Genomic DNA, 25398 nt, shown 5'->3' on the forward strand with positions numbered 1-25398 from the left:
CCGGACCCTCCCCATCCCGGCCGGACCCTCCCCATCCCGGCCGGACCCTCCCCATCCCGGCCGAACCCTCCCCATCCCGGCCGGACCCTCCCCAACTCGGCCGGACCCTCCCAATCCTGGCCGAATCCTCCCCATCCCGGCCGAACCCTCCCCAACTCGGCCGGACCCTCCCAATCCTGGCCGGACCCTCCCCATCCCGGCCGGCCAAACCCTCCCCTAACCCAGACGACGCTGGGCCAATTGTGCTTTGCCTCATGGGTATCGAACCAGCATCTGTAGCAAAGCAGTTTGCAGTATCTTAAACCGCTGCGCAACTCGCGAGGCCCCATCCACAAAGTTTTTAATGCTGATCAATTGCCTTGCACAAAGTATCAATAATACAGAGAGGTGTTGGCAAGAGTCTATTGTCCTGCTAATAGCCCATAATTGCGCTGTACAACCTGACGGTCGGGAGTAGGATACAGTACTAAAGTAAGAGCAAACACATATATAAGAGTCAACACATATATTTTAAGAATATCATGGAATATAATTGAACGTTTTAGTTTCTCTTACAATAAAAACCTTAGTGTAACAACAGTTTTAGTAAGTAATACTGATGAGTAGTAACAAAAAAATATGTGTATTGTTCTGGGTACGCGTGGACAGAGGAAGACCAATTCTTATACTATTGTTCTAAATTCAATCACCTTCTTCATCCTCATCATTATTCAGTTCATTGAAATTCATTCACCTTCTTCATCCTCATCATTCAGTTAATTGAAATTCAATTTTTAAGTCGTGCACAATTATCAGTTTCTATTTGGTTTATGTCGCCCATTCATTGTCAGTTAGAGACACATTAGCACCTTGGGACCCAAAAGCATAATCAGTGCTTTAACTCCCCCTTGTGGTGGTCTGGAGCAATGAAGCAGTGATGCAGGGTACCGTACTAAACCACAAATTAACTCTAACTCTCGCGGCATAATCTTAAAACTTTTAATTGAGGAACCACTGTACCAATCAATCCCAAATTGTCCCTTTAAGATGCCTGAGAGCTGGACTATTAAAAGTCTGTGACTGTGTGTTTGGTTTCTACATCAGTGAAACAGGCCATTTAAACCTCAGTACGCATTAAGCAATACTGATCATTAAATCAATCATAGCCAGAGAGGTTCACATAACACCCTTGAGATGAATGTTTGAGTGAACGGACATGGAAAATGTTTCAAAAGAGCATTTAAGGGGGGGATAGAAACAAATATAAAAATAAATGATCCTATCAAGAGAATTTAATGCTTTTTTTGGAGTGAACGCACTCTAATTACATACTTTGAAAATAATAATAATAACATAAAGCGAATAAGTCTGAAACAGCCTTCTGTAATCACCATGAATGTGACGTTTAAATGAAGTGGAGCTACGCACATAAAGACCCACTGATGAATGTGAAGTTTATTGATTTGACATTTAATAGAAACTGAATTTGTGAGTGCAGATGGAAGTTTATATCCGAGGAGATAAAGTTAAGACAGAAAGAGTTTCCCAAACTTTCTGGGGTGAGTTGTTTCTCTCCTCCTGCCTGCCAAAGGTAGACAGCAACCCCCTAAGGGGGGTACACATCATGATAATTAGAGTTCCCAAAATAAGTTGGAGGAAGCGGGGAACTCAAAATAAGCCTGGCTGAGAGAGAGAGGGCAGACAGACATAGCCTCTCCTCCACATCACTCAGACACAGATCACATTGGTCCCCCCCCCTAAGGCCATGTCAATCAGCTATCATCACCCAAACCAGGAGGGGGGAAACACACTGCTACAGTCCGACCCTGCTATCCCTGCCGTAATGTATACTGCCTTAAACACATTGAGCGAGGGAGAGAACGGTCCTAAACATTTGATTGACAGACACGAGAAGGAACTGATGTATTTTGACATTAGACCAGGTCCTCTGATGATTCCGTACTGACGCGCCTGTCAAAGTCAATTTGCTCTCATTTCCATTCTATGTCAATGATGAAACAGAAAACCAACCCAATGACGTTACAACACAGTGACTACATAATACATCTATATCTAGGGCACTACAAACTGAGATCTTAAAAACTCACAACATTTCCATTGTAATTAATATGCATAATGAAAGCCTGATGGGAAAACCCGAGTGGCATTGTACTCGCGGTTATAGGTGGCTGACGTGAGACAACATGACTGAGAACATCTGTTGAAGATAGGATGAAATGGCTGGTTCAGAAAGATCAGAAAAACCCATTTCATGAATCACAATCGCATACAGCCAATGAAAATAATAAAAGAACAAGGTGCAGAGGGTTCCAACAGTTGAAATGATGAAACGGAATAAAACAGAGAGCCTCTGTCTCTGTCCCCAAAATGCACCCTATTCCTTACATAGTACACTGGAGATTTTCCTGAAAATGTAACAACCGACTGGGCATAGATGTCAATTCAACGTCTATTCCACTTCTATTCATTGATATGACATGGAAACAATGTTGATTCAACCAGTGTGTGCCCAGTGGGGAGTTTCAATACTGGGATTCATTCATTTAAAGATATGGTCACTATGCCAGGGTTTCCCCCAAATAAGAGATGCACTCCGCCACGTTGTCGGCTTGGCTCCGCAGCCATGTAAAGATTTTCACAGCAAATTAAACTGATATTTAGTAACGATAGAGTAACTATCTTCGATCGCCAATGACATTGTTGTGAATTGCAAAACAGATCGTTCATAAATTCAGAGGTTATCATGTTCATTAATTAATGATGTACATAGAGCTCTACTTTGTGTTGAAAAAGCATCGGCTGATAGGGTTTAAGGGTATTTTTCTTCCATTACGACCGCTCTACTTTGAACCTAATTGGCAAGAATGTTCAGAACAATGAGCTTTTAAAGCGCAGAATACAATATTCCTGATTGCAGTTACACATTGTTACACAGGGGTATGAGACATTCTGATTACTACATTCAGACGAAGCAACAATGCAGAACTGTCAAAAGAAAACCAATCAGAATACATTTCCTCAAAGGAAATCCATAGTATAATCTATACCCCCAGCTCAATACAGTATCTAAAGACGATACCTTCTGATCTCTCTCTCAAGGTGAAGAGAGAGAGGGGGCAGGGAGAGAGAGAGAGTTATGTAGGGTGGGAAGAGGTAGTGAAAGTGCAGAGATGGAGAGAGAGAGAGAAAGGAGGGAGGGGGGAGAGGGTCAAACCACAGCACTTTCATGGGTAATTTTATGGGAATATCCGTTCCAGTAATTATCTTTTCTATGGTTGAAACCCAAACCCTAGGAAGAAGGGTGACTACGGACTCCTGTGGTGTGGGAGAGGCTCCGATAGGGCCTGGGTTGATGTGTGGGCTGTCTAGCATCACACAAACACTGCAGGTGTCCACTTCATACAGATTTAAGTCTGGGCACTACAGGATTAACACCTGCAATCTTCCTCTTTATCTCTCACGCGCCATCTCTCTCTCTCTCTCACCATCTCTCTCTCTCGCGCCCTCTCTCTCTCTCTCTCTCGCGCCCTCTCTCTCTCACTATCTCGCGCCCTCTCTCTCTCTCTCTCTCTCTCTCTCTCTCTTCCTTTCACTACATCTCCTCACTCTCTCTCTCCCTCCCAAAGAGATGGCCTGTGCCCCAAATTGCACCTTATTTCCCTATGTAGTGCACTACTCCTGACCAGGGCCCATAGGTATTGGGTCTCTGGTCTAAAGTACTGCACTATATAGGGTGTCATTTGGGACGCAAGCCTCTGGAAGAAGCAGTCAATCAGAGCCTTATCTGAAATGCTATTGCAAGCCCTGCAGATCAATGAGCAGCCAAGCCAAGCTCCAGCAGGCAGTTAGAGAGAGAGATAGAGGTGTAATAACTTTACATTTGAGCCACAGATAAAATAACAATAAAAAATCAAATCTAAATTCGCTTCGGCTGACACATTTTGAAATGATTACACCAATATCTAAATTGTGCCACCGCCCCCATTCTCCCATTATGAGTGTGTGTTATAGTGTGTGTGAGTGTGTATAGTGTGTGTGTCCTACCTGTCGAAGTCTCCGTTGCAGAGATGGATAAGGCCTCTATGTCCATCTCTCTGTGTCTGTCACGCCTGCTCCCGCTCTCCCTCCCTGGGGCTCGAGGGCGCCAGGCTGCCCTGCATTACGCACTCCTGCCACCATCATTACGCACTCCTGCTCCCCTCGTCACACGCTTCTGCGATTCATTACACTCACCTGGACTCACTCCCCTGTGTTTATTTCCTCCCCTATATCTGTCTGTTGCCGAAGTTGTTCCCCGCCTCTGCATTAATGTTCGTATGTCGTTGTGTAGCCGTGTTCTGACGCTGTTCCTGTCCTGTTCCATGTCTGTGCTACATTAAATGTTCAACTCCCCGTACCTGCTTCTCATCTCCAGCGTCGGTTCTTACAGTGTCTATTTCTCTGTGTCGATCTCTCTGTGTCGATCTCTCTGTGTCTTTCAATTCAAATCAAATTGCTTTATTGGCATGACTAAGGCTGTGGCGGTTATGACGTTTTGTCACCCGGTTATTGTCATGCAAAAGGCTGCTGGTCTCAATGTAACTGACCGTTAATTACCATAAACACATTTATCACCTCCAGGCCTCCATGCATACAAGCCACTGGTGGGAGCCTTTGGAACATCTACATTTAAAAAGTTTAATATATCAATATAATGTACGTCATCAAAATAAATCCATTATTTATTTTAGGCAGGTCTAAAAAGACATTCTGATATGAAGAAAATGTATTTCAGAAGAACAGAATATGAATTGGCCTATGCTCTCTTGCCATAGGCTGTAGGCTTTTTCATTTAACTAACAAGATATGTTTTGAAGTCCCGTGCCATTATTTTATATTCTATGAGTTTCTAGTAAGAATATAATTGAACTTAGCTTAATAAAATAGAAAGGACATTTTTCCCATTCCGGAGTAAGTGCGCATATGAAGTGGCTATGCTGAGCATTAAAGTGATCATTTGAAACAGGTCCTATAAGATAGATTTAGAGTTATTTGGCAACTTTAGTTGTGAATGATACAAACCTTAGAATGTCTCAGAAATCAACACATATATGGGCTGCATGATGGAACTATAGACTGTCGATGATTTGAGAAAGTCTCAAAAAAAGCTTGTTCCCTGTTCCTTCCCTCAGGCTGCACAGCTGTTCTCTCATCAAGTGATCATATTTTCACCCATCAGACTATTCTCAATTTAATTTTGTCTTTATTAACATGTAAAATGACTTTTCAATTTAGACTGGCCCATTATCAAATGGACAGGAACAGGGGCAAAAATACATGTCATCTGTATGCACTCGAATATGCACTGATGCACGCACACAGCGCGCACACACACACACACACACACTACATGTTAATGTTTTTTAAATGTATGTATATTGTAAAGTATTTTACACTGTGTGAGGAGCATGCAGCCTCTCGCTGTGCAACAGGTGATATTCCGCCCAAACTCTGTATTCCAGGGGCTCTCTAACCCTGTTCCTGCTGCTACCCAGTACTCTGCATGCCATGGTCTCTCCAACCCTGTTCCTGCTGCTATCCAGTACTCTGCATGCCATGGTCTCTCCAACCCTGTTCCTGCTGCTACCCAGTACTCTGTATGCCATGGTCTCTCCAACCCTGTTCCTGCTGCTACCCAGTACTCTGTATGCCATGGTCTCTCCAAACCTGTTCCTGCAGCTATCCAGTACTCTGTATGCCATGGTCTCTCCAACCCTGTTCCTGCTGCTATCCAGTACTCTGCATGCCATGGGCTCTCTAACCCTGTTCCTGCTGCTACCCAGTACTCTGCATGCCATGGTCTCTCCAACCCTGTTCCTGCTGCTATCCAGTACTCTGCATGCCATGGTCTCTCCAAACCTGTTCCTTCTGCTATCCAGTACTCTGCATGCCATGGTCTCTCTAACCTGTTCCTGCAGCTACCCAGTACTCTGCATGCCATGGTCTCTCCAACCCTGTTCCTGCTGCTACCAAGTGCTTAATTTGGGAAAACAAATAAAATCTGTTCGGTGACATCGATAGTAACATGTTTTCATCACGAAAAACATTAAATTAAACTGTTTACAGCCCCTCTCTCCACGTGCTGGAGAAAGGAATGAAGGAGAGAGAGGAGGAGATGGAAACACATGGTGGTGAGATATTCTGTAGCTAAAGGTAATGTGCCAGCATATTCCATTTTCTGAAAATATAAAAACAATGCCTTCATACTAGGCTTTTCAAAATCAAATACAAGATCCCTATAATTGTAGGCTAAGTCTGCACAATTAATGAACCAACAGTATAGAGGCCAGTAAGATATCTCCCAGACTCATGGATAGAAAGTTTGGAGCATAAGGTAACCAGTCCATCCAGTATGCATATTAATACAGTCCACACTCAAAGGTGATTACTATAATTTAACTATATATATATATATATATATATATATATATATATATATATATATACTGCTCAAAAAAATAAAGGGAACACTTAAACAACACAATGTAACTCCAAGTCAATCACACTTCTGTGAAATCAAACTGTCCACTTAGGAAGCAACACTGATTGACAATAAATTTCACATGCTGTTGTGCAAATGGAATAGACAACAGGTGGAAATTATAGGCAATTAGCAAGACACCCCCAATAAAGGAGTGGTTCTGCAGGTGGTAACCACAAACCACTTCTCAGTTCCTATGCTTCCTGGCTGATGTTTTGGTCACTTTTGAATGCTGGCGGTGCTTTCACTCTAGTGGTAGCATGAGACGGAGTCTACAACCCACACAAGTGGCTCAGGTAGTGCAGCTCATCCAGGATGGCACATCAATGCGAGCTGTGGCAAGAAGGTTTGCTGTGTCTGTCAGCGTAGTGTCCAGAGCATGGAGGCGCTACCAGGAGACAGGCCCGTACATCAGGAGACGTGGAGGAGGCCGTAGGAGGGCAACAACCCAGCAGCAGGACCGCTACCTCCACCTTTGTGCAAGGAGGAGCAGGAGGAGCACTGCCAGAGCCCTGCAAAATGACCTCGCCACTGGCGCCCTGTGCTCTTCACAGATGAAAGCAGGTTCACACTGAGCACATGTGACAGACGTGACAGAGTCTGGAGACGCCGTGGAGAACGTTCTGCTGCCTGCAACATCCTCCAGCATGACCGGTTTGGAGGTGGGTCAGTCATGGTGTGGGGTGGCATTTCTTTGGGGGGCCGCACAGCCCTCCATGTGCTCGCCAGAGGTAGCCTGACTGCCATTAGGTACCGAGATGAGATCCTCAGACCCCTTGTGAGACCATATGCTGGTGCGGTTGGCCCTGGGTTCCTCCTAATGCAAGACAATGCTAGACCTCATGTGGCTGGAGTGTGTCAGCAGTTCCTGCAAGAGGAAGGCATTGATGCTATGGAGTGGCCCGCCCGTTCCCCAGACCTGAATCCAATTGAGCACATCTGGGACATCATGTCTCGCTCCATCCACCAACGCCACGTTGCACCACAGACTGTCCAGGAGTTGGCAGATGCTTTAGTCCAGGTCTGGAAGGAGATCCCTCAGGAGACCATCCGCCACCTCATCAGGAGCATGCCCAGGCATTGTAGGGAGGTCATACAGGCACGTGGAGGCCACACACACTACTGAGCCTCATTTTGACTTGTTTTAAGGACATTACATCAAAGTTGGATCAGCCTGTAGTGTGGTTTTCCACTTTAATTTTGAGTGTGACTCCAAATCCAGACCTCCATGGGTTGATAAACTGGATTTCCATTGATTATTTTTGTGTGATTTTGTTGTCAGCACATTCAACTATGTAAAGAAAAAAGTATTTAATAAGATTATTTCATTCATTCAGATCTAGGATGTGTTATTTTAGTGTTCCCTTTATTTTTTGAGCAGTGTATAATATATATATATATATATATATATATATGTATGTATATATATAGACCAGGTATTCCCAAACTGGGGTACGCGCAATGTCGTCGGGGGTACGCTAAATAAAAATGTGATTCACATTAAAAAAAATAATAATAATAATAATTCACATTTTCAAACAGTACATTTATATTTTCCAACGGGGCTATACATCTGGGTGAGGTTTTCCCTCCCTCGCCTGACTAGCCTTGTTTCACTGGCCAAAAATAAAATGAAACCATCTAGGTGTTCAGCGAAATAACCAACACAATGTCAAATACAGGTAGCCTAGTCAAATAATTAACGTCCAATCACATTAACCGTTACTCGATCGCGGGAATTCCATTAACGGTCCGGTTGTAGCCAAACGTAGCCGCTGCTTATTCCGCTTGCTCGAAAATGTATTAATGGTTAAAAAAAGTAAGGCCCGCATCCATAGAGACACATACCAGCTCTACTGGTTGTACTGCTACTACCAGCAGTACTACACCTGCACCTGTCGGCGACACAAGTTGTTCTGCTTCCACGAGCACATCCAATGCTAGCATCAGTAATTCTACATTTGTTGTTAGCCCAGCTAGCATGGACACTGACAGTTGTGAATCTGACGCAGCCGAAGAGCCACTGCCCCCTTACCCGGGAAAGCACCGAACAACAGACAGGGACGTTGGACCATCAAAGAGGCGTAAATATGATGAGAACTACATTGATTTGGGGTTCACTTATATTGGGAGTAGTGCCTTTCCTCAGCCACAGTGTGTTATATGTGCAAAAGTACTATGTCACAACTCAATGAAACAGTCACTCTTTTAGAAACAAAACATGCCAATTAGAAAAATAAGCCACAGGAGTTTTTTGAGCGAGAACTAAGACGACTTTCGAGTAGTAAGACATGTATAAAAGCAACAGATACCATTAATAAGAAGGGGCTAGAAGGGTCTTATATGGTGAGCTACCGAGTGGCTAGGACAGGCAAGCCCCATACTATTGAGGAGGCCTTAATTCTTCCTGCTGCTGTAACGGCCGTCAAAGGGAGTAGACCAAGGCGCAGCGGGTTGAGTGCTCATTTTAACGTTTATTTTAATAAACTTGAACACGTAACAAAAACAAGAAAACGAATGACAGCTAAACAGTTTTGCAGGCTAACCCTAGCAGTGCAAAAACAACTTCCCACAAAAGACAGGTGAAAAAAGGGCTACATAAGTATGACTCCCAATCAGCAACAACGAAGTACAGCTGTTCCTGATTGAGAGCCATACCAGGCCAACAAAGAAATACACAACATAGAAAAACCATAGAAATACAAAACATAAAGTACCCCAAAACCCGGAACACATAAAACAAACACCCCTCTTACATAAGTACATATCCCAACAAACCCCGAACCACATAAAACAAACACCCCCTGCCACGTCCTGACCAAACTACAATAACAAATAACCCCTTTACTGGTCAGGACGTGACAGCTGCCTTGGATATGGCTGGGACAATGCTGGGGGAAAGGCCAAAACAACTATACAGACAATGACTTCATCTGTCACGTCCTGACCAGTAAAGGGGTTATTTGTTATTGTAGTTTGGGGAACTCAATAAAGAAGATGAGCATACACATTCCCACTGCACCTTGGTCCCATCTTTATGATGAACGTGACAGAACTACCCACCACCAATGGACCAAGCAGCGGAGGAAGGAGCAGCAGAGGTGCTCTTTGGATTTATGGACATGGGAGGAGATATTGGACGGAAAGGGATCCTACACCTGGGAGGAGATCCAGGCTGGAAGGGATCGCCTCCCATGGGAACAGGTGGAGGAAGCCAGGAGAGCGGAGGCAGCAGGAGATTGGAGAGAACGCTATACTGGGACATGGCTGGCAAGGAAACCCGAGAGGCACCCCCAATAAAAAAAAAATTGGGGGGGGGGCACACGGGGAGTGTGGCTAGGTTAGGCAATAGACCTGAGCCAACTCCCCGTGTGGGGAGCGTTTGGCGGGGAGAAGAGCGCCGGTCTATGCGGAAGTGTGCACGATCTCGCCCATGCGCACGCTCGGTCCGGTGTGAGCGATTACCGCCCCTCGCAAGTGCCGTGCTAGAGTGGGCATCCAGCCAGGTAGGAGTATGCCTGCGCAGTACATCTGGCCACCAGTACGTCTCCTAGGCCCAGGCTACCCTGCGCCTGCTCTACGCACGGCAGCCATCAGGCCTCTGCACAGCCCAGTTCGCCCTGTGCCAGCACTCCGCCCGTGCAGGGCTACTGTGACTACCCAGCCAGGACGGGTGGTGCAGGCTGTGCGCTCCAGACCTCCAGTGCTTGTTCATAGCCCGGTGTATCCAGTTCCTGCTCCTCACACTAGACCTGAGGTGCGTGTCTCTAGTCTGGTGCCTCCAAAGCCAGCACCACGCACCAGGACTCCAGTGCGTCAGCCGAGTCCAGTACGTCCTGTTCCTGCTCCTCGCACTAGCCTTGAGGTGCATGTCTCCAGTCTGGTACCTCCAGTACCAGCCCCACGCACTAGCCCTCCAGTGCGTCAGCCCAGTCCAGTTCGTCCTGCTCCTGCTCCTCGCACTGGCCTTGAGGTGTGTGTTACCAGTCTGGTGCCTCCAAAGCCAGCCCCACGCACCAGGCCTGTAGTGCGCCTGTCCAGTCCAGAGCTTCCGGAGACAGTTCCCCGTCCAGAGCTTCCGGCGACAGTACCCCGTCCAGAGCTTCCGGCGACAGTTCCCCGTCCAGAGCTTCCAGCGACAGTTCCCCATCCAGAGCTTCCGGCGACAGTTCCCTGTCCAGAGCTTCCAGCGACAGTTCCCCGTCTAGAGCTTCCGACGACAGTTCCCCGTCTAGAGCTTCCGGTGACAGTTCCCCGTCCAGTGCTTCCGGCGACGTCCTACAGTTCGGAGCCTGCAAAGATGGCCCACAGTCTGGAACCGACAGAGATGGCCCACAGTCCGGAACCGACAGAGACGGCCCACAGTCCGGAACCGACAGAGACGGTCCACAGGCCGGAACCGACAGAGACGGTCCACAGTCCGGGAACCGACAGAGACGGCCCACAGTCCGGAGCCTGCAGAGACGGCCCACAGTCCGAAGCCTGCAGAGACGGCTCACAGTCCGGAGCCTGCAGAGACGGCTCACAGTCCGGAGCCTGCAGAGACGGCCCACAGTCTGGAGCCTGCAGAGACGGCCTACAGTCCGGAGCCTGCAGAGACGGCCTACAGTCCGGAACCGGTGCAGCCAGAGTTGCCCTACAGTCCGGAACCGGCGCAGAGTCGCCCTCCAGTCTGGAGCTCCCAGAGTCGCCCGCCAGTCCGGAGCTCCCAGAGTCGCCCCCCGAGGTCTCCAGCGATGCGCCTCAGCCCGAGGTCTCCAACGACGCGCTTTAGCCCTGAGCCTTCAGCGGGTGTGGACAGGTTAGGTTGGGGACAAAGGCCAGAGCCTGAGCCACCTCCATAGTAGGAGGATTGAGGAGGGGGGTGTAGCACAAGAACCGTCAGTGACGGTGGCCACCCTCCCTTCCCTCCCTTTAGTTTGGGATTATTTTGTTTTGGGGTTTATTTTTGTGTTTTTTGTTTGAGGTGCATCCGGGGTCTGCACCTTTGGGGGGGGGGGGTACTGTCACGTCCTGACCAGTAAAGGGGTTATTTGTTATTGTAGTTTGGTCAGGACGTGGCAAGGGGTGTTTGTTTTATGTGTTTCGGGTTTTTTTGGTTAATGTTCTATGTTAGTATATTTCTATGTTCGTTCTATGTTTTCTATTTCTATGTTTAGTTTATTGGGTTGACCTTCAATTGGAGGCAGCTGTTCCTCGTTGCCTCTAATTGAAGGTCCTATCTAGTAGGGGTGTTTTTTCATGGGTTTTTGTGGGTAGTTGTCCATGTGTAGCTGTGTGCTTTACAGGACTGTTTCTCGTCGTTGTTTTTGTTTAAGTGTTTATATTGGTTTTCTTCTCAATAAAGAAGATGAGCATACACATTCCCGCTGCGCCTTGGTCCCATCTTTACGTCGAACGTGGCATCATCAAACAACACCGTTTCACAACGCATCAGTGACATGGCAGGAGATATTTTGAAACAATTACAGCTTCGCATACAAGCCAGTGAATTATATGCGTTACAGCTGGATGAGTCAACAGATGTGGCGGGCCTGGCACAGCTCCTGGTATATGTCCGTTATGTTTATGGGGGGGTCAATTAAGGAAGACATCCTCTTCTGCAAACCACTGGAAACCAGGACAACAGGAGAGGATATTTTTAAAGCACTGGACAGCTTTGTGACATCAAATGGACTTGGTGGTCAAGATGTGTTGGTATCTGTACTGATGGCACAAAAGCCATGACAGGGAGACATAGAGGAGTGGTAACGCAAGCAGTTGCTCCCGACACCATTTGGGTACACTGCAGCATCCACCGAGAGGCTCTTGCTGCCAAGGGAATGCCTGACAGCTTGAAAGACGTTTTGGACACTACAGTGAAAATGGTTAACTTTGTTAAAGCAAGGCCCCTGAACTCTCGTGTATTTTCTGCACTATGCAATGATATGGACAGTGACCATGTAACGTTTTTACAACATACAGAAGTGCGCTGGTTATCAAGGGGCAAAGTATTGACACATTTTTTAAAATTGAGAGACGAGCTTAAAGTTTTCTTTACTGACCATAATTTTGACTTGTCTGAACGCTTGCATGATGACGAGTTTCTCACGACTGGCTTATCTGGGTGATGTTTTTTCTCGCCTGAATGATCTGAATCTGGGATTACAGGGACTCTCCTCAACTATATTCAATGTGCGGGACAAAATTGAGGCGATGATTAAGAAGTTGGAGCTCTTCTCTGTCTGCGTTAACAAGGACAACACACAGGTCTTTCCATCATTGTATGATTTTTTTTGAGTGCAAATGAACTCAAGCTTACGGACAATGTTAAATGTGATGTAGCGATATCTTACCGATATCTGAATAAGAGAGCCTCATCGAAATTGCAACAAGCGGTTCTGTGAAAATGTTATTTAATCAGAAGCCACTGCCAGATTTCTGGATTGGGCTGCGCTCAGAGTATCCTGCCTTGGCAAATCGCGCTGTTAAGACACTGATGCCCTTTGCAACCACGTACCTATGTGAGAGTGGATTCTCGGCCCTCACTAGCATAAAAACTAAATACAGGCACAGACTGTGTGTGGGAAATTATTTAAGACTGAGACTCTCTCCAATACAACCCAACATTGCAGAGTTATGTGCATCCCTTCAAGCACACCCTTCTCATTAACTTGTGGTGAGTTATTCACAATTGTCGATGAACAAATAAAGTTTTATATGTAAGATGGCTAAATAAAGAGCAAAATGATTGATTATTATTATAATATTATTATTTGAGCCCTGGTCCTATAAGAGCTATTTGTCACTTCCAATTAGCCGTGTTGTGACAAAAACACACACTCATTGTTATGTTTAATAATTGTATCGTATAGTGTGTTGGCTGCAGACCTCCAGTGATGACAAAAAACAACATTTGATAATGCGCTGACCCTGGTGCTAGACGGGGTACGCAGCTGGAGGTTGAATGTTTGAAGGGGTAGGGAAGTATAAAAAGTCTGGGTACCACGGGACCAACTATGTACCAAAGACATCTTAAAACAGTTTGTTTGGTGTTTTTCTGCCATGCATAATATGCGGTAGGCTATGTATTGTATAACAGCACAATTATTATTTTATTTCAGTTTTTTGGGGGGGTAGGCTCATATATGCAGTGCCTTAAGATATAATTCATACCCCTTGACTTATTCCATATTTTGTTGTGTAACAGCCTGAATTCAAAATGGATTCAATCGATTTTTTCCCCTCACCCATCTACACACAATACCACATAATGACAAAGTGAAAACATTTATTGAAAATGAAATATAGAAATATCTCCTTTACATAAGAATTCAGACTTCTGAGCCAATCATTTGTAGAAGCACCTTTGGCAGCTATTACAGCTGACTTTTTGGGTAAGTCTCTAAGAGCTTTCCACATCTGGATTGTGCAACATTTGCCCATTATTATTTTCAAAATTCTTCAAGCTCTGTCAAATTGGTTGTTGATCATTGCTTGATGACCATTTTCAGGTCTTGCCATAGATTTTCAAGTAGATTTAAGTCAAAACTGTAACTCTGCCACTCAGGAACATTGACTGTCTTCTTGGTAAACAACTCCAGTGTAGATTTGGCCTTGTGTTTTAGGTTATTGTCCTGCTGAAAGGTGAATTAATTTCCCAGTGTCTGGTGGAAAGCAGACTGAACCAAGTTTTCTTCTAGGATTTTGCCTGTGCTAAGCTTCATTACGTTTATTTTTTTATCCTGAAAAACTCCCCAGTACTTAACGATTACAAGCATACCCATAACATGATGCAGGCACCACTATGCTTGAAAATATGGAGAGTGGTACTCAGTAATTTGCCCCAACCATTGCCACATTTTTTGCAGTATTTCGTTAGTTCCTTGTTGCAAACAGGATGCATGTTTTAGAATATTTTTATTCTGTACAGGCTTCCTTCTCTTCACTCTGTCAATTATGTTAGTATTGTGGAGTGACCGCAATGTTGTCGATCCATCCTCAGTTTTCTCCTATTACAGGCATTAAACTATGTAACTGTTTTAAAGTCACCATTGGCCTCATGGTGAAAACCCTGAGCGGTTTCCTTCCTCTCCAGCAACTGAGTTAGGAAGGACTCCTGTATTTTTGTAGTGACTGGGTGTATTGATACACAATCCAAAGTGTAATTAATAACATCACCATGCTCAAAGGGATACTCAATGTCTGTTTTTTTGTTACCCATCTACCAATAGGTGCCCGTCATTGCAAAGCATTGGAAAACCTCCCTGGTCTTTCTGGTTTAATCTATTTTTGAAATTCTATCTGTATGTGTGTGTGTGTGTGTGTGTGTGTGTGTGTGTGTGTGTGTGTGTGTGTGTGTGTGTGTGTGTGTGTGTGTGTGTGTGTGTGTGTGTGTGTGTGTGTGTGTGTGTGTGTGTGTGTGTGTCTATATCCATCTGCGTGTGTGTTATAGTGTGTGTATAACAGTACCTATTGAAGTCTCCGTTGCACAGTGCTCTGACAGGAATGGCGATGGCCTGCCACACTGGGTTTAGAGTGTTCTTCACAACCTCCGTCTTGTGGCAGATAGTAAACCTGGACAGACGGAAGGATGAATACAGCCTGACAACAACTTCCCTTACCCATCTCCCCCAACCTAACACCTAACACCTAGCACCTAACACCTAGCACCTAGCACCTAGCACCTACTTAACTCTACAATGGGTATAGTCTTGTTTGAACACTTAGATAAACATTTAAATATATAGTTAAAAACATACATTAGGAAAGTATTCAGACCCCTTGACTTTTTCCACATTTTGTTACGTTACAGCCTTATTCTAAAATTGATTAAATCGTTTTTTCCCCCCTTATCAATTTACACACAATACCCCATAATGTCATAGCAAAAACAGGTTTTTAGAATTGTTTGCAAATGTATAAAAAAAAAAATTAAAAAAAATGAAATATCACATTTACATAAGTATTCAGACTCTTTACTCAATACTTTGTTTAAGCACCTTTGGCAGTGAATACAGCCTCGAGTCTTCTTGGGTATGATGCTACAAGCTTGGTACACCTGTATTTGGGGAGTTTCTCCCATTCTTCTCTAGAGATCCTCTCAAGCTCTGTCTGGTTGGATGGGGAGCGTCGCTGCACAGCTATTTTCAGGTCTCTCCAGAGATGTTTGATCGGGTTCAAGTCCGGGCTCTGTTTGGGCCACTCAAGGACATTCAGAAACTTGTTCCGAAGCCACACCTGTGTTGTCTTGGCTGTGTGCTTAGGGTCGTTGTCCTGTTGGAAGGTGAACCTTCGCCCCAGTCTGAGGTCCTGAGTGCTCTGGAGGAGGTTTTCATCAAGGATCTCTCTGTACTTTGCTCCATTCATCTCTCTCTCAATCCTAACTACTCTCCCAGTCCCTGCTGCTGAAAAACATCCCCACAGCATGATGCTGCCACCACCATGCTTCACCTTAGGGATGGTGCCAGGATTCCTCCAGATGTGGCACTTGGCATTCAGGCCAAAGAGTTCAATCTTGGTTTCATCAGACCAGAGAATCTTGTTTCTCTGGTCTGAGAGTCCTTTAGGTGCCTTTTGGCAAACTCCAAGGGGGCTGTCATGTGCCTTTTACTGAGGAGTGGCTTCCATCTGGCCACTCTACCATAAAGGCCTGACTGGTGGAGTTCTGCAGAGATGGTTGTCCTTCTGGAAGGATTTCCCATCTACACAGAGGAACTCTAGAGTTCTGTCAAAACTATGAAATAATACATATGGAATCATGTAGTAAGCTAAAAAGTGTTAAACGAATCAAAATATATTTTATGTTTGAGATTCTTCAAATAGCCAACCTTTGCCTTGATGACAGCTTTGCACACTCTTGGCATTCTCTCAACCAGCTTGATGAGATAGTCACCAGGAATGTTTTTCAATTAACAAGTGTGCCTCCTTAAAAGTTAATTAGTAGAATTTCTTTCCTTAATGCGTTTGAGCCAATCAGTTGTGTTGTGACAAAGTAGGCTGAATACCGAACTGTGCCCAGGAGTTAGTCACTCTCACTCATTAACACCACACAAAATTTGTAGAATTGCAGAAAATGTGCTTCAAAACTGCACATATTTCTCTCCAACCCATGGTAAAATTGGTAGAATTTCAGGAAACTTGCTTTAAAACTGGCACATTTTCTCTCCGCCCCATGGTATAATGTGTAGAATTGTAGGAAATAAATGTAATATTTTCTCTCTGCCCGTCAAGAGATGGGGCCACTACAACATTTTGCCCTCATACTTCTCTTTGGTAAAACAGTAGATTAGAGCCAGAAAACGAACAGAAAAACAAGAATGAAGAACTCACGTTCCATCCTCGTTACTCCGGTAGAAGACCAGGAAGGGGTCCGACTTCCCAAAGAAGTCTTTCCTGTCCAGCTTGTGGGCACAGAACTGCATGGTGGCAACTTCCTGGAGCAGAGAGAGTGAGAGAGGAAGCGGGAGAGAGAGAGAGGAAGAGGGAGAAAGAGAAAGAGAGGGGGACAGAGAGAGGGGGGCAGAGAGAGAGAGAGAGGGGAAGAGGGAGAAAGGGGGGGCAGAGAGAGAGGGGAAGAGGGCGAAAGAGAGAGAGAGAGGGAGGGGGGCAGAGAGAGGGAGGGCAGAGAAGGGGGGTAGAGAGAGAGAGAGTGAGGGGGACAGAGAGAGAGAGAGAGATGGAGGGTGGGAGATCGAGGGAGGCAGAGCGAGAGAGAGGACCAAGAGAGAGAACGGAGAAAAATACAGAGAGAGGGAGAGAGAGGAGACATTACATTGTAAATCTCCAGTAGGATTGCAGGTTCTCTGTATGCTTCCTGTTGTGTTTTGTATATGGTGTCTTGTGCCAAGATATAAAAGCACTGAACGACCAAATAAACCCATTGACTGCATCCTAATAAGCAACACACCACAGCAGCATCGCATAGCCAGTGAGCCCTGATTTTCAAATCCAAAATCCCAGCTAAAGAACAAACACATTAATAATTATTACTCGAGTCATGTTCTGCATTCAAAACTAGGAGTATCAAAAAGCAACGTTTAAAATGTATTGTGCAACCTTGTGGTTGTGAAGGTTGTGATTACAGCCCTAAACGCCCGAGAGTGCATACAAAATGGGGCTCTGAAATAGAAGAGGTTTAGAAAATGAAAATGGCCTTTAAGTCTCTGGATGGAGGGTGGGATAGAGGGGGTTTAGTTCAGCTAATGATACATTTTAAAGCCTGGTATTATTATCATAATCACACTCATTCTGGCAGCATTTAAGTGTTCACGCACCGCCATTATGGAGACAATGGGTACGTCCCAAATTGTACCCCATTTCCTACCCTCGGCCAATAGGGTGTCCCACAGGGCTCTAATCAGAAGTAGTGCACTGTTAGAGACATGGGTGCTATTTGGTACACATTAAATGAATGCTCCCCAACCCCATATTGGCTGTATTGTATGTAATGTCTGTAATGTCTGTAATGGCTCTGCTGCCAGCATAATGGCTGTAATGGCTGTGCTGCCAGCATAATGGCTGTAATGGCTGTGCTGCCAGCATAATGGCTGTAATGTCTTTGCTGCCAGCATAATGCCTGTAATGGGAAGGAAAGGGAAAGGGGCATACCTAGTCAGTTGTACAACTGAGTGCATTCAACTGAAATGTGTCTCCGGATTTAATCAGAGAGGTGCGGGGGGCTGCCTTAATCGACATCCACGTCTTCGGTGCCCGGTGAACTGTAATCTCTGTAATGGCTGTGCTGCCAGCATAATGTCTGTAATGTCTGTGATTTGATTTGATTTGGATCTCTTTTAGTCCTCATTTGGACTAATCTTCCAAGAGTCCTTAAATATTAAAATACAATTTATATACAAACACATTTGATGGCTGTGTTGCCAGAGGAATGTCTGTAATGTCTGTGCTGCTAGCGTAATGTATGTAATGGCTGTGCTGCTAGCGTAATGTATGTAATGGCTGTGCTGCTAGCGTAATGTATGTAATGGCTGTGCTGCTAGCGTAATGTATGTAATGGCTGTGCTGCTAGCGTAATGTATGTAATGGCTGTGCTGCCAGCATAATGTATGTAATGGCTGTGCTGCTAGCGTAATGTATTTAATGGCTGTGCGGCCAGTGTAATGTCTGTAATGGCTGTGCTGCCAGCATAATGTCTGTAATGGCTGTAATGGCTGTGCTGCCAGCATAATGTTGGTAATGGCTGTGCTGCCTGTGTAATGTCTGTAATGTCTGTAATGGCTGTGCTGCCAGCGTTATGTCTGTAATGGCTGTAATGGCTGTGCTGCCAGCGTTATGTCTGTAATGTCTGTAATGGCTGTGCTGCCAGCGTTATGTATTTAATGGCTGTGCTGCCAGTGTATTGTCTGTAATGGCTGTAATGGCTGTGCTGCCAGCATAATGTCTGTAATGGCTGTAATGGCTGTGCTGCCAGCGTTGTGTCTGTAATGTCTGTAATGGCTGTGCTGCCAGCATAATGTTGGTAATGGCTGTGCTGCCAGTGTAATGTCTGTAATGTCTGTAATGGCTGTGCTGCCAGCGTAATGTCTGTAATGTCTGTGCTGCCAGCGTAATGTCTGTAATGTCTGTAATGGCTGTGCTGCCAGCGTTATGTCTGTAATGTCTGTAATGGCTGTGCTGCCAGCGTTATGTCTGTAATGGCTGTAATGGCTGTGCTGCCAGCATAATGTCTGTAATGTCTGTGCTGCCAGCGTAATGTCTGTAATGTCTGTGCTGCCAGCGTAATGTCTGTAATGTCTGTGCTGCTAGTGTAATGTCTGTAATGTCTGTGCTGCCAGCGTAATGTCTGTAATGTCTGTAATGGCTGTGCTGCCAGCGTAATGTCTGTAATGGCTGTAATGGCTGTGCTGCCAGCATAATGTTGGTAATGGCTGTGCTGCCAGTGTAATGTCTGTAATGTCTGTAATGGCTGTAATGGCTGTGCTGCCAGTGTTATGTCTGTAATGGCTGTAATGGCTGTGCTGCCAGCGTTATGTCTGTAATGGCTTTAATGGCTGTGCTGCCAGCATAATGTTGGTAATGGCTGTGCTGCCAGTGTAATGTCTGTAATGTCTGTAATGGCTGTGCTGCCAGTGTTATGTCTGTAATGGCTGTAATGGCTGTGCTGCCAGCGTTATGTCTGTAATGTCTGTAATGGCTGTGCTGCCAGCGTTATGTCTGTAATGGCTGTAATGGCTGTGCTGCCAGCGTTATGTCTGTAATGGCTGTAATGGCTGTGCTGCCAGCGTTATGTCTGTAATGGCTGTAATGGCTGTGCTGCCAGCATGATGTATATAATGGCTGTGCTGCCAGTGTAATGTCTGTAATGGCTGTAATGGCTGTGCTGCCAGCGTTATGTCTGTAATGGCTGTGCTGCCAGCGTAATGTATTTAATGGCTGTGCTGCCAGCGTAATGTCTGTAATGGCTGTGCTGCCAGCGTAATGTATTTAATGGCTGTGCTGCCAGCGTAATGTCTGTAATGGCTGTGCTGCCAGCGTTATGTCTGTAATGGCTGTGCTGCCAGCATAATGTCTGTAATGTCTGTGCTGCCAGCGTAATGTCTGTAATGGCTGTGCTGCCAGCGTAATGTATTTAATGGCTGTGCTGCCAGCGTAATGTCTGTAATGGCTGTGCTGCCAGCGAAATGTCTGTAATGGCTGTGCTGCCAGCATAATGTCTGTAATGGCTGTGCTGCCAGTGTAATGTCTGTAATGGCTGTGCTGCCAGTGTAATGTCTGTAATGGCTGTGCTGCCAGCGTAATGTCTGTAATGGCTGTGCTGCCAGTGTATTGTCTGTAATGTCTGTAATGGCTGTGCTGCTAGCGTAATGTATGTAATGGCTGTGCTGCTAGCGTAATGTCTGTAATGGCTGTGCTGCCAGCACAATGTCTGTAATGTCTGTAAGTATAATACAGTATAGTGCAGTACAGTATAAAACAGTATAATACAGTACAGTGCAGTACAGTAAAGTATAATACAGTATAGTGCAGTACAGTATAATACAGCATAGTGCAGTACAGTACAAGTACTGTATAATAGAGTATAGTCCAGTACAATATAATACAGTATAGTGCAGTACAGTATAATGCAGTATAGTGCAGTACAATATAATGCAGTATAATACAGTATAGTGCAGTGCAGTATAATAGAGTATAGTGCAGTACAGTATAATACAGTTTAGTGCAGTACAGTACTGTATAATACAGTATAGTGTAGTATAATACAGTATAGCGCACTAAAGTATAGTGTAGTCCAGTATAATGCAGTACAGGATAATACAGTATACAGTATAGTGCAGTACGGTGTAATACAGTATAGTGCAGTACAGTATAATACAGCACAATACAGTATAGTATACTGTACAGCATAATACAGTAGTGCAGTACAGTATAATACAGTATAATACAGTATAGTATAGATGATGAGACTGCAGCATCTCAATAGGGCACAGTCATCAGATATGAATGGAAGCCCTATTTTCACCAAGTTGTCATTCATTCATTCATTCATTCATTCATTCATTCATTCATGTGAATACAAAACCATTTTCTTCTCTCTAAAATGCAGCCAATAGCCATCAGGTCTTTGTCACATAGATGATGGTGTGGTTTCTCAGGGCTTGAAAACATGGTCTCTATCGATCCTCATGACCCACATCACTCACAGTACATCCTCTGACCTGCTCCACAAACCACCACAACCACCACAACCACTGCTCCAGGCCTTGGACAACATCCCACAACTGGACTCGCAGACCTGGGTTCAACTAGTATGTGTTTACTGTGGTTGATTGAGCTTGCCTAGCACAGTGGAACTAATGAAACCTAGATCTGCCTTGTCCAGCAGCCCACAACTGGACTAGCAGACCTGGGTTCAACTAGTATTTATTTACTGTGGTTGATTGAGCTTGCCTAGCACAGTGGAACTAATGAAACCTAGATCTGCCTTGTCCAGCAGCCCACAACTGGACTAGCAGACCTGGGTTCAACTAGTATTTGTTTACTGTGGTTGATTGAGCTTGCCTAGCACAATGGAACCAATGAAACTGAGGTCTGCCTTGGCCAGCAGCCCACAACTGGACTAGCATACCTGGGTTCAACTAGTATTTATTTACTTTAGCTGCGGTTGATTGAGCTTGCCTAGCACAGTGGAACTAATGAAACTGAGGTCTGCCTTAGCCAGCAGCTCACAACTGGACTAGCATACCTGGGTTCAACTAGTATTTATTTACTTTAGCTGCGGTTGATTGAGCTTGCCTAGCACAATGGAACCAATGCAACCGAGGTCTGCCTTAGCCAGCAGCTCACAACTGGACTAGCAGACCTGGGTTCACTTTAGCTGCGGTTGATTGAGCTTGCCTAGCACAGTGGAACTAATGAAACCTAGATCTGCCTTGTCCAGCAGCCCACAACTGGACTAGCAGACCTGGGTTCACTTTAGCTGTGGTTGATTGAGCTTGCCTAGCACAGTGGAACCAATGAAACCGAGGTCTGCCTTGGCCAGCAGCCCACAACTGGACTAGCAAACCTGGGTTCACTTTAGCTGTGGTTGATTGAGCTTGCCTAGCACAGTGGAACTAATGAAACCGAGGTCTGCCTTGGCCAGCAGCCCACAACTGGACTAGCAAACCTGGGTTCACTTTAGCTGTGGTTGATTGAGCTTGCCTAGCACAGTGGAACTAATGAAACCTAGGTCTGCCTTAGCCAGCAGCCCACAACTCTAACTGGGCTACAACCTCTGCCTCCTCAAAGCACAGACCCTAGGCTACCTTCCAATATACACACTAACATACCACTTAGAATGCACACCCAAAACTGCTTTATACCAACATTTCTAGTAATATGGACCTTGGAACGGTACCTGGGATAGACTATCTGGTGGATGTAATTGTGCAGAATTAAATTAAATGTTTTCTTCTGAAAACTGAGCAGCTCTGATTAGCTCTGTAAAATCCAATCAACACAGCTGGAAAAACAAGATTATAATTTTGAAGTTGAGAGAAAAGTTAACTGCTGATTACAACTGTGGTGACTAAATGGACTCAAGACGTTATATTGCTGTTTTCTCCTCAGACGTAATCACTCTACCAGTTATTATATTGGTGCAATTATCTCTGTCTTGGTCTCTGCTTCTGTCTGTGACGAGAGTTGCTGTTGTTGTTGATGTTGTTATTGTTGTTATTGCTGCTGCTGTTGTTTTTCTGTCTTAAAACAATAGAAGAAAGTGAGTCATTAAATGTGTTTCCAGGCTGTAGCTATGGATTTAGCAAAACAAGATAGCGACCTATTGCGTGACTCGACGGTACTGATATGGAACCATCACTTTACACCTGATACACCACAAATCTTAATTAGTGACACCGGGACCTTGTTATGACTCCTATCTCAGTCTTTAGTACTTGGGGAAACTCAGTGTTAAATGTTATTGTTTGTCATTGATTGCATTGATGATGTGACTCTGTGACAGAGCCTGGGGAGAGCCACTGCCACGGACCAGAGCTAAGAGGATCTCAGGGTACAGAGGCTCAGTGAGGCAGAGTTAACAGTTCAAACTTACGTTTTATTTCATAATTAACCAACAGAAACGCTTAAAGTATAACTTCAGAAACAAAGACGCTCTTAGCCTAAACGCCAGTCAACCCCCAGCAGCAGCAGCAGCAGCAACAGCAGCAGCGTAATCAAGTATTGGGGCTGATTGTCCAGCCAATCACACAGTTGATTGGCTTATAATCCTCAACTGGGCTCCATTAGCCTCCCGTCTGGGAAGGTTACGGTAGGTCCCGGAAGGAGGTGGGAGGGCGTGGCAGGAGGGCTTGCCACCTCGAGCTCCAAAGACTCAGTAAAAATAATTGTTCACCAAAGAAATAAGTTTGAAGTAACTTATCACTTGAAGTAATAAAAAGCCAACAACCACATACAGTGGCTGTGTTTTGTGTTTGTCTTACGCTGATCCTAACATTTTTTGTAAATAATGTCTCGCCATCATTTCCTATTTTTCACTCAAGATACAAACCATTATACCAACGAACAACAACTTAGACACACACAAACAATGACCACATCTCATCTGCTCAGACCTGCATGCTCAAACCCTCACAGCAATTAGTTTTTCTTGGTCGCCCATGGTATTTTAAGACTGAAATAATAATGCTAATGATGGCGGATTGATTGATTTCCAAGTTTTTAGTATACATTTTGTCAACATGAGAAGAGAATCGTCCAGCCCGTTGTGTAAGGCAAAAAAGGCCATGGTGGCAAAGTAAATACAATATAGCAAGTAAAACACTGGAATGGTAGATTTGCAGTGGAAGAAAGTGCAAAGTAGAAATATAAATAATGGGGTGCAAAGGAGCAAAATAAATAAATAAATAAATACAGTAGGGGAAGAGGTAGTTGTATGGGCTAAATTATAGATGGGCTATGTACAGGTGCAGTGGTCTGTAAGCTGCTCTGACAGCTGGTGCTTAAAGCTAGTGAGGGAGATAAGTGTTTCCAGTTTCAGAGATTTTTGTAATTCGTTCCAGTCATTGGCAGCAGAGAACTGGAAGGAGAGACCGCCAAAGGAGGAATTGGCTTTGGGGGTGACCAGAGAGATATACCTGCTGGAGCGCGTGCTACAGGTGGGTGCTGCTATGGTGACCAGTGAGCGGAGATAAGAGTGGACTTTACCTAGCAGGGTCTTGTAGATGACCTGGAGCCAGTGGGTTTTGCGACGAGTATGAAGCGAGGGCCAGCCAACGAGAGCGTACAGGTCGCAGTGGTGGGTAGTATATGGGGCTTTGGTGACAAAACGGATGGCACTGTGATAGACTGCATCCAGTTTATTGAGTAGGGTATTGGAGGCTATTTTGTAAATGACATTGCCGAAGTCGAGGATCGGTAGGATGGTCAGTTTTACGAGGGTATGTTTGGCGGCATGAGTGAAGGATGCTTTATTGCGAAATAGGATGCCAATTCTAGATTTAACTTAGGATTGGAGATGTTTGATGTGAGTCTGGAAGGAGAGCTTACAGTCTAACCAGACACCTAGGTATTTGTAGTTGTCCACATATTTTAAGTCAGAACCGTCCAGAGTAGTGATGCTGGACGGGCGGGCAGGTGCAGACAACGATCGGTTGAAGAGCATGCATTTAGTTTCACTTGTATTTAAGAGCAGTTGGAGGCCACGGAAGGAGAGTTGTATGGCATTGAAGCTCGTCTGGAGGGTAGTTAACACAGTGTCCAAAGAAGGGCCAGAAGTATGCAGAATGGTGTTGTCTGCGTAGATGTGGATCAGAGACTCACCAGCAGCAAGAGCGACATCATTGATGTATACAGAGAAAAGAGTTGGCCCAAGAATTGAACCCTGTGGCACCCCCATATAGACTGCCAGAGGCCCGGACAACAGGCCATCCGATTTGACACAATGAACTCTATCAAAGAAGTAGTTGGTGAACGAGGCGAGGCAATCATTTGAGAAACCAAGGCTATTGAGTCTGCCGATGAGGATGTGGTGATTGACAGAGCCGAAAGCCTTGGCCAGGTCAATGAAGACGGCAGCACAGTATTGTTTCTTATCGATGGCGGTTACGATATCGTTTAGTACCTTGAGCGTGGCTGAGGTGCACCCATGACCAGCTCTGAAACCAGATTGCATAGCGGAGAAGGTGCGGTGGGATTCGAAATGGTCGGTAATCTGTTTGTTGACTTGGCTTTCGAAGACCTTAGAAAGGCAGGGTAGGATAGATATAGGTCTGTAGCAGTTTGGGTCAAGAGTGTCCCCTCCTTTGAAGAGGGGGATGACAGCAGCTGCTTTCCAATCTTTTGGAATCTCAGACGACACGAAAGAGAGGTTGAACAGGCTAGTAATAGGGGTTGCAACAATTTCGGCAGATCATTTTAGAAAGAAAGGGTCCAGATTGTCT

At 45.1% G+C, this 25398-nt stretch overlaps 1 protein-coding gene across 4 annotated transcripts in view; it reads right to left on the reverse strand.

The window, feature by feature from the left end:
- LOC106572802 (copine-5) overlaps positions 1-25398 on the reverse strand; it is a 213880-nt gene that overhangs the window by 82996 nt on the left and 105486 nt on the right. For all 4 annotated transcript variants that reach the window (XM_045696442.1, XM_045696441.1, XM_045696440.1 and 1 more), the window contains 2 exons: positions 16832-16935; positions 14972-15076 (listed from right to left, as the gene is read on the reverse strand). In XM_045696442.1, coding sequence (XP_045552398.1) covers positions 14972-15076; positions 16832-16935 — 209 coding nt within the window. The remainder of the gene's footprint in view (positions 1-14971; positions 15077-16831; positions 16936-25398) is intronic.

The sequence above is a fragment of the Salmo salar genome, chromosome ssa15, assembly GCF_905237065.1.
Source record: "Salmo salar chromosome ssa15, Ssal_v3.1, whole genome shotgun sequence".
NCBI classification, from domain to species: Eukaryota; Metazoa; Chordata; class Actinopteri; order Salmoniformes; family Salmonidae; genus Salmo; species Salmo salar.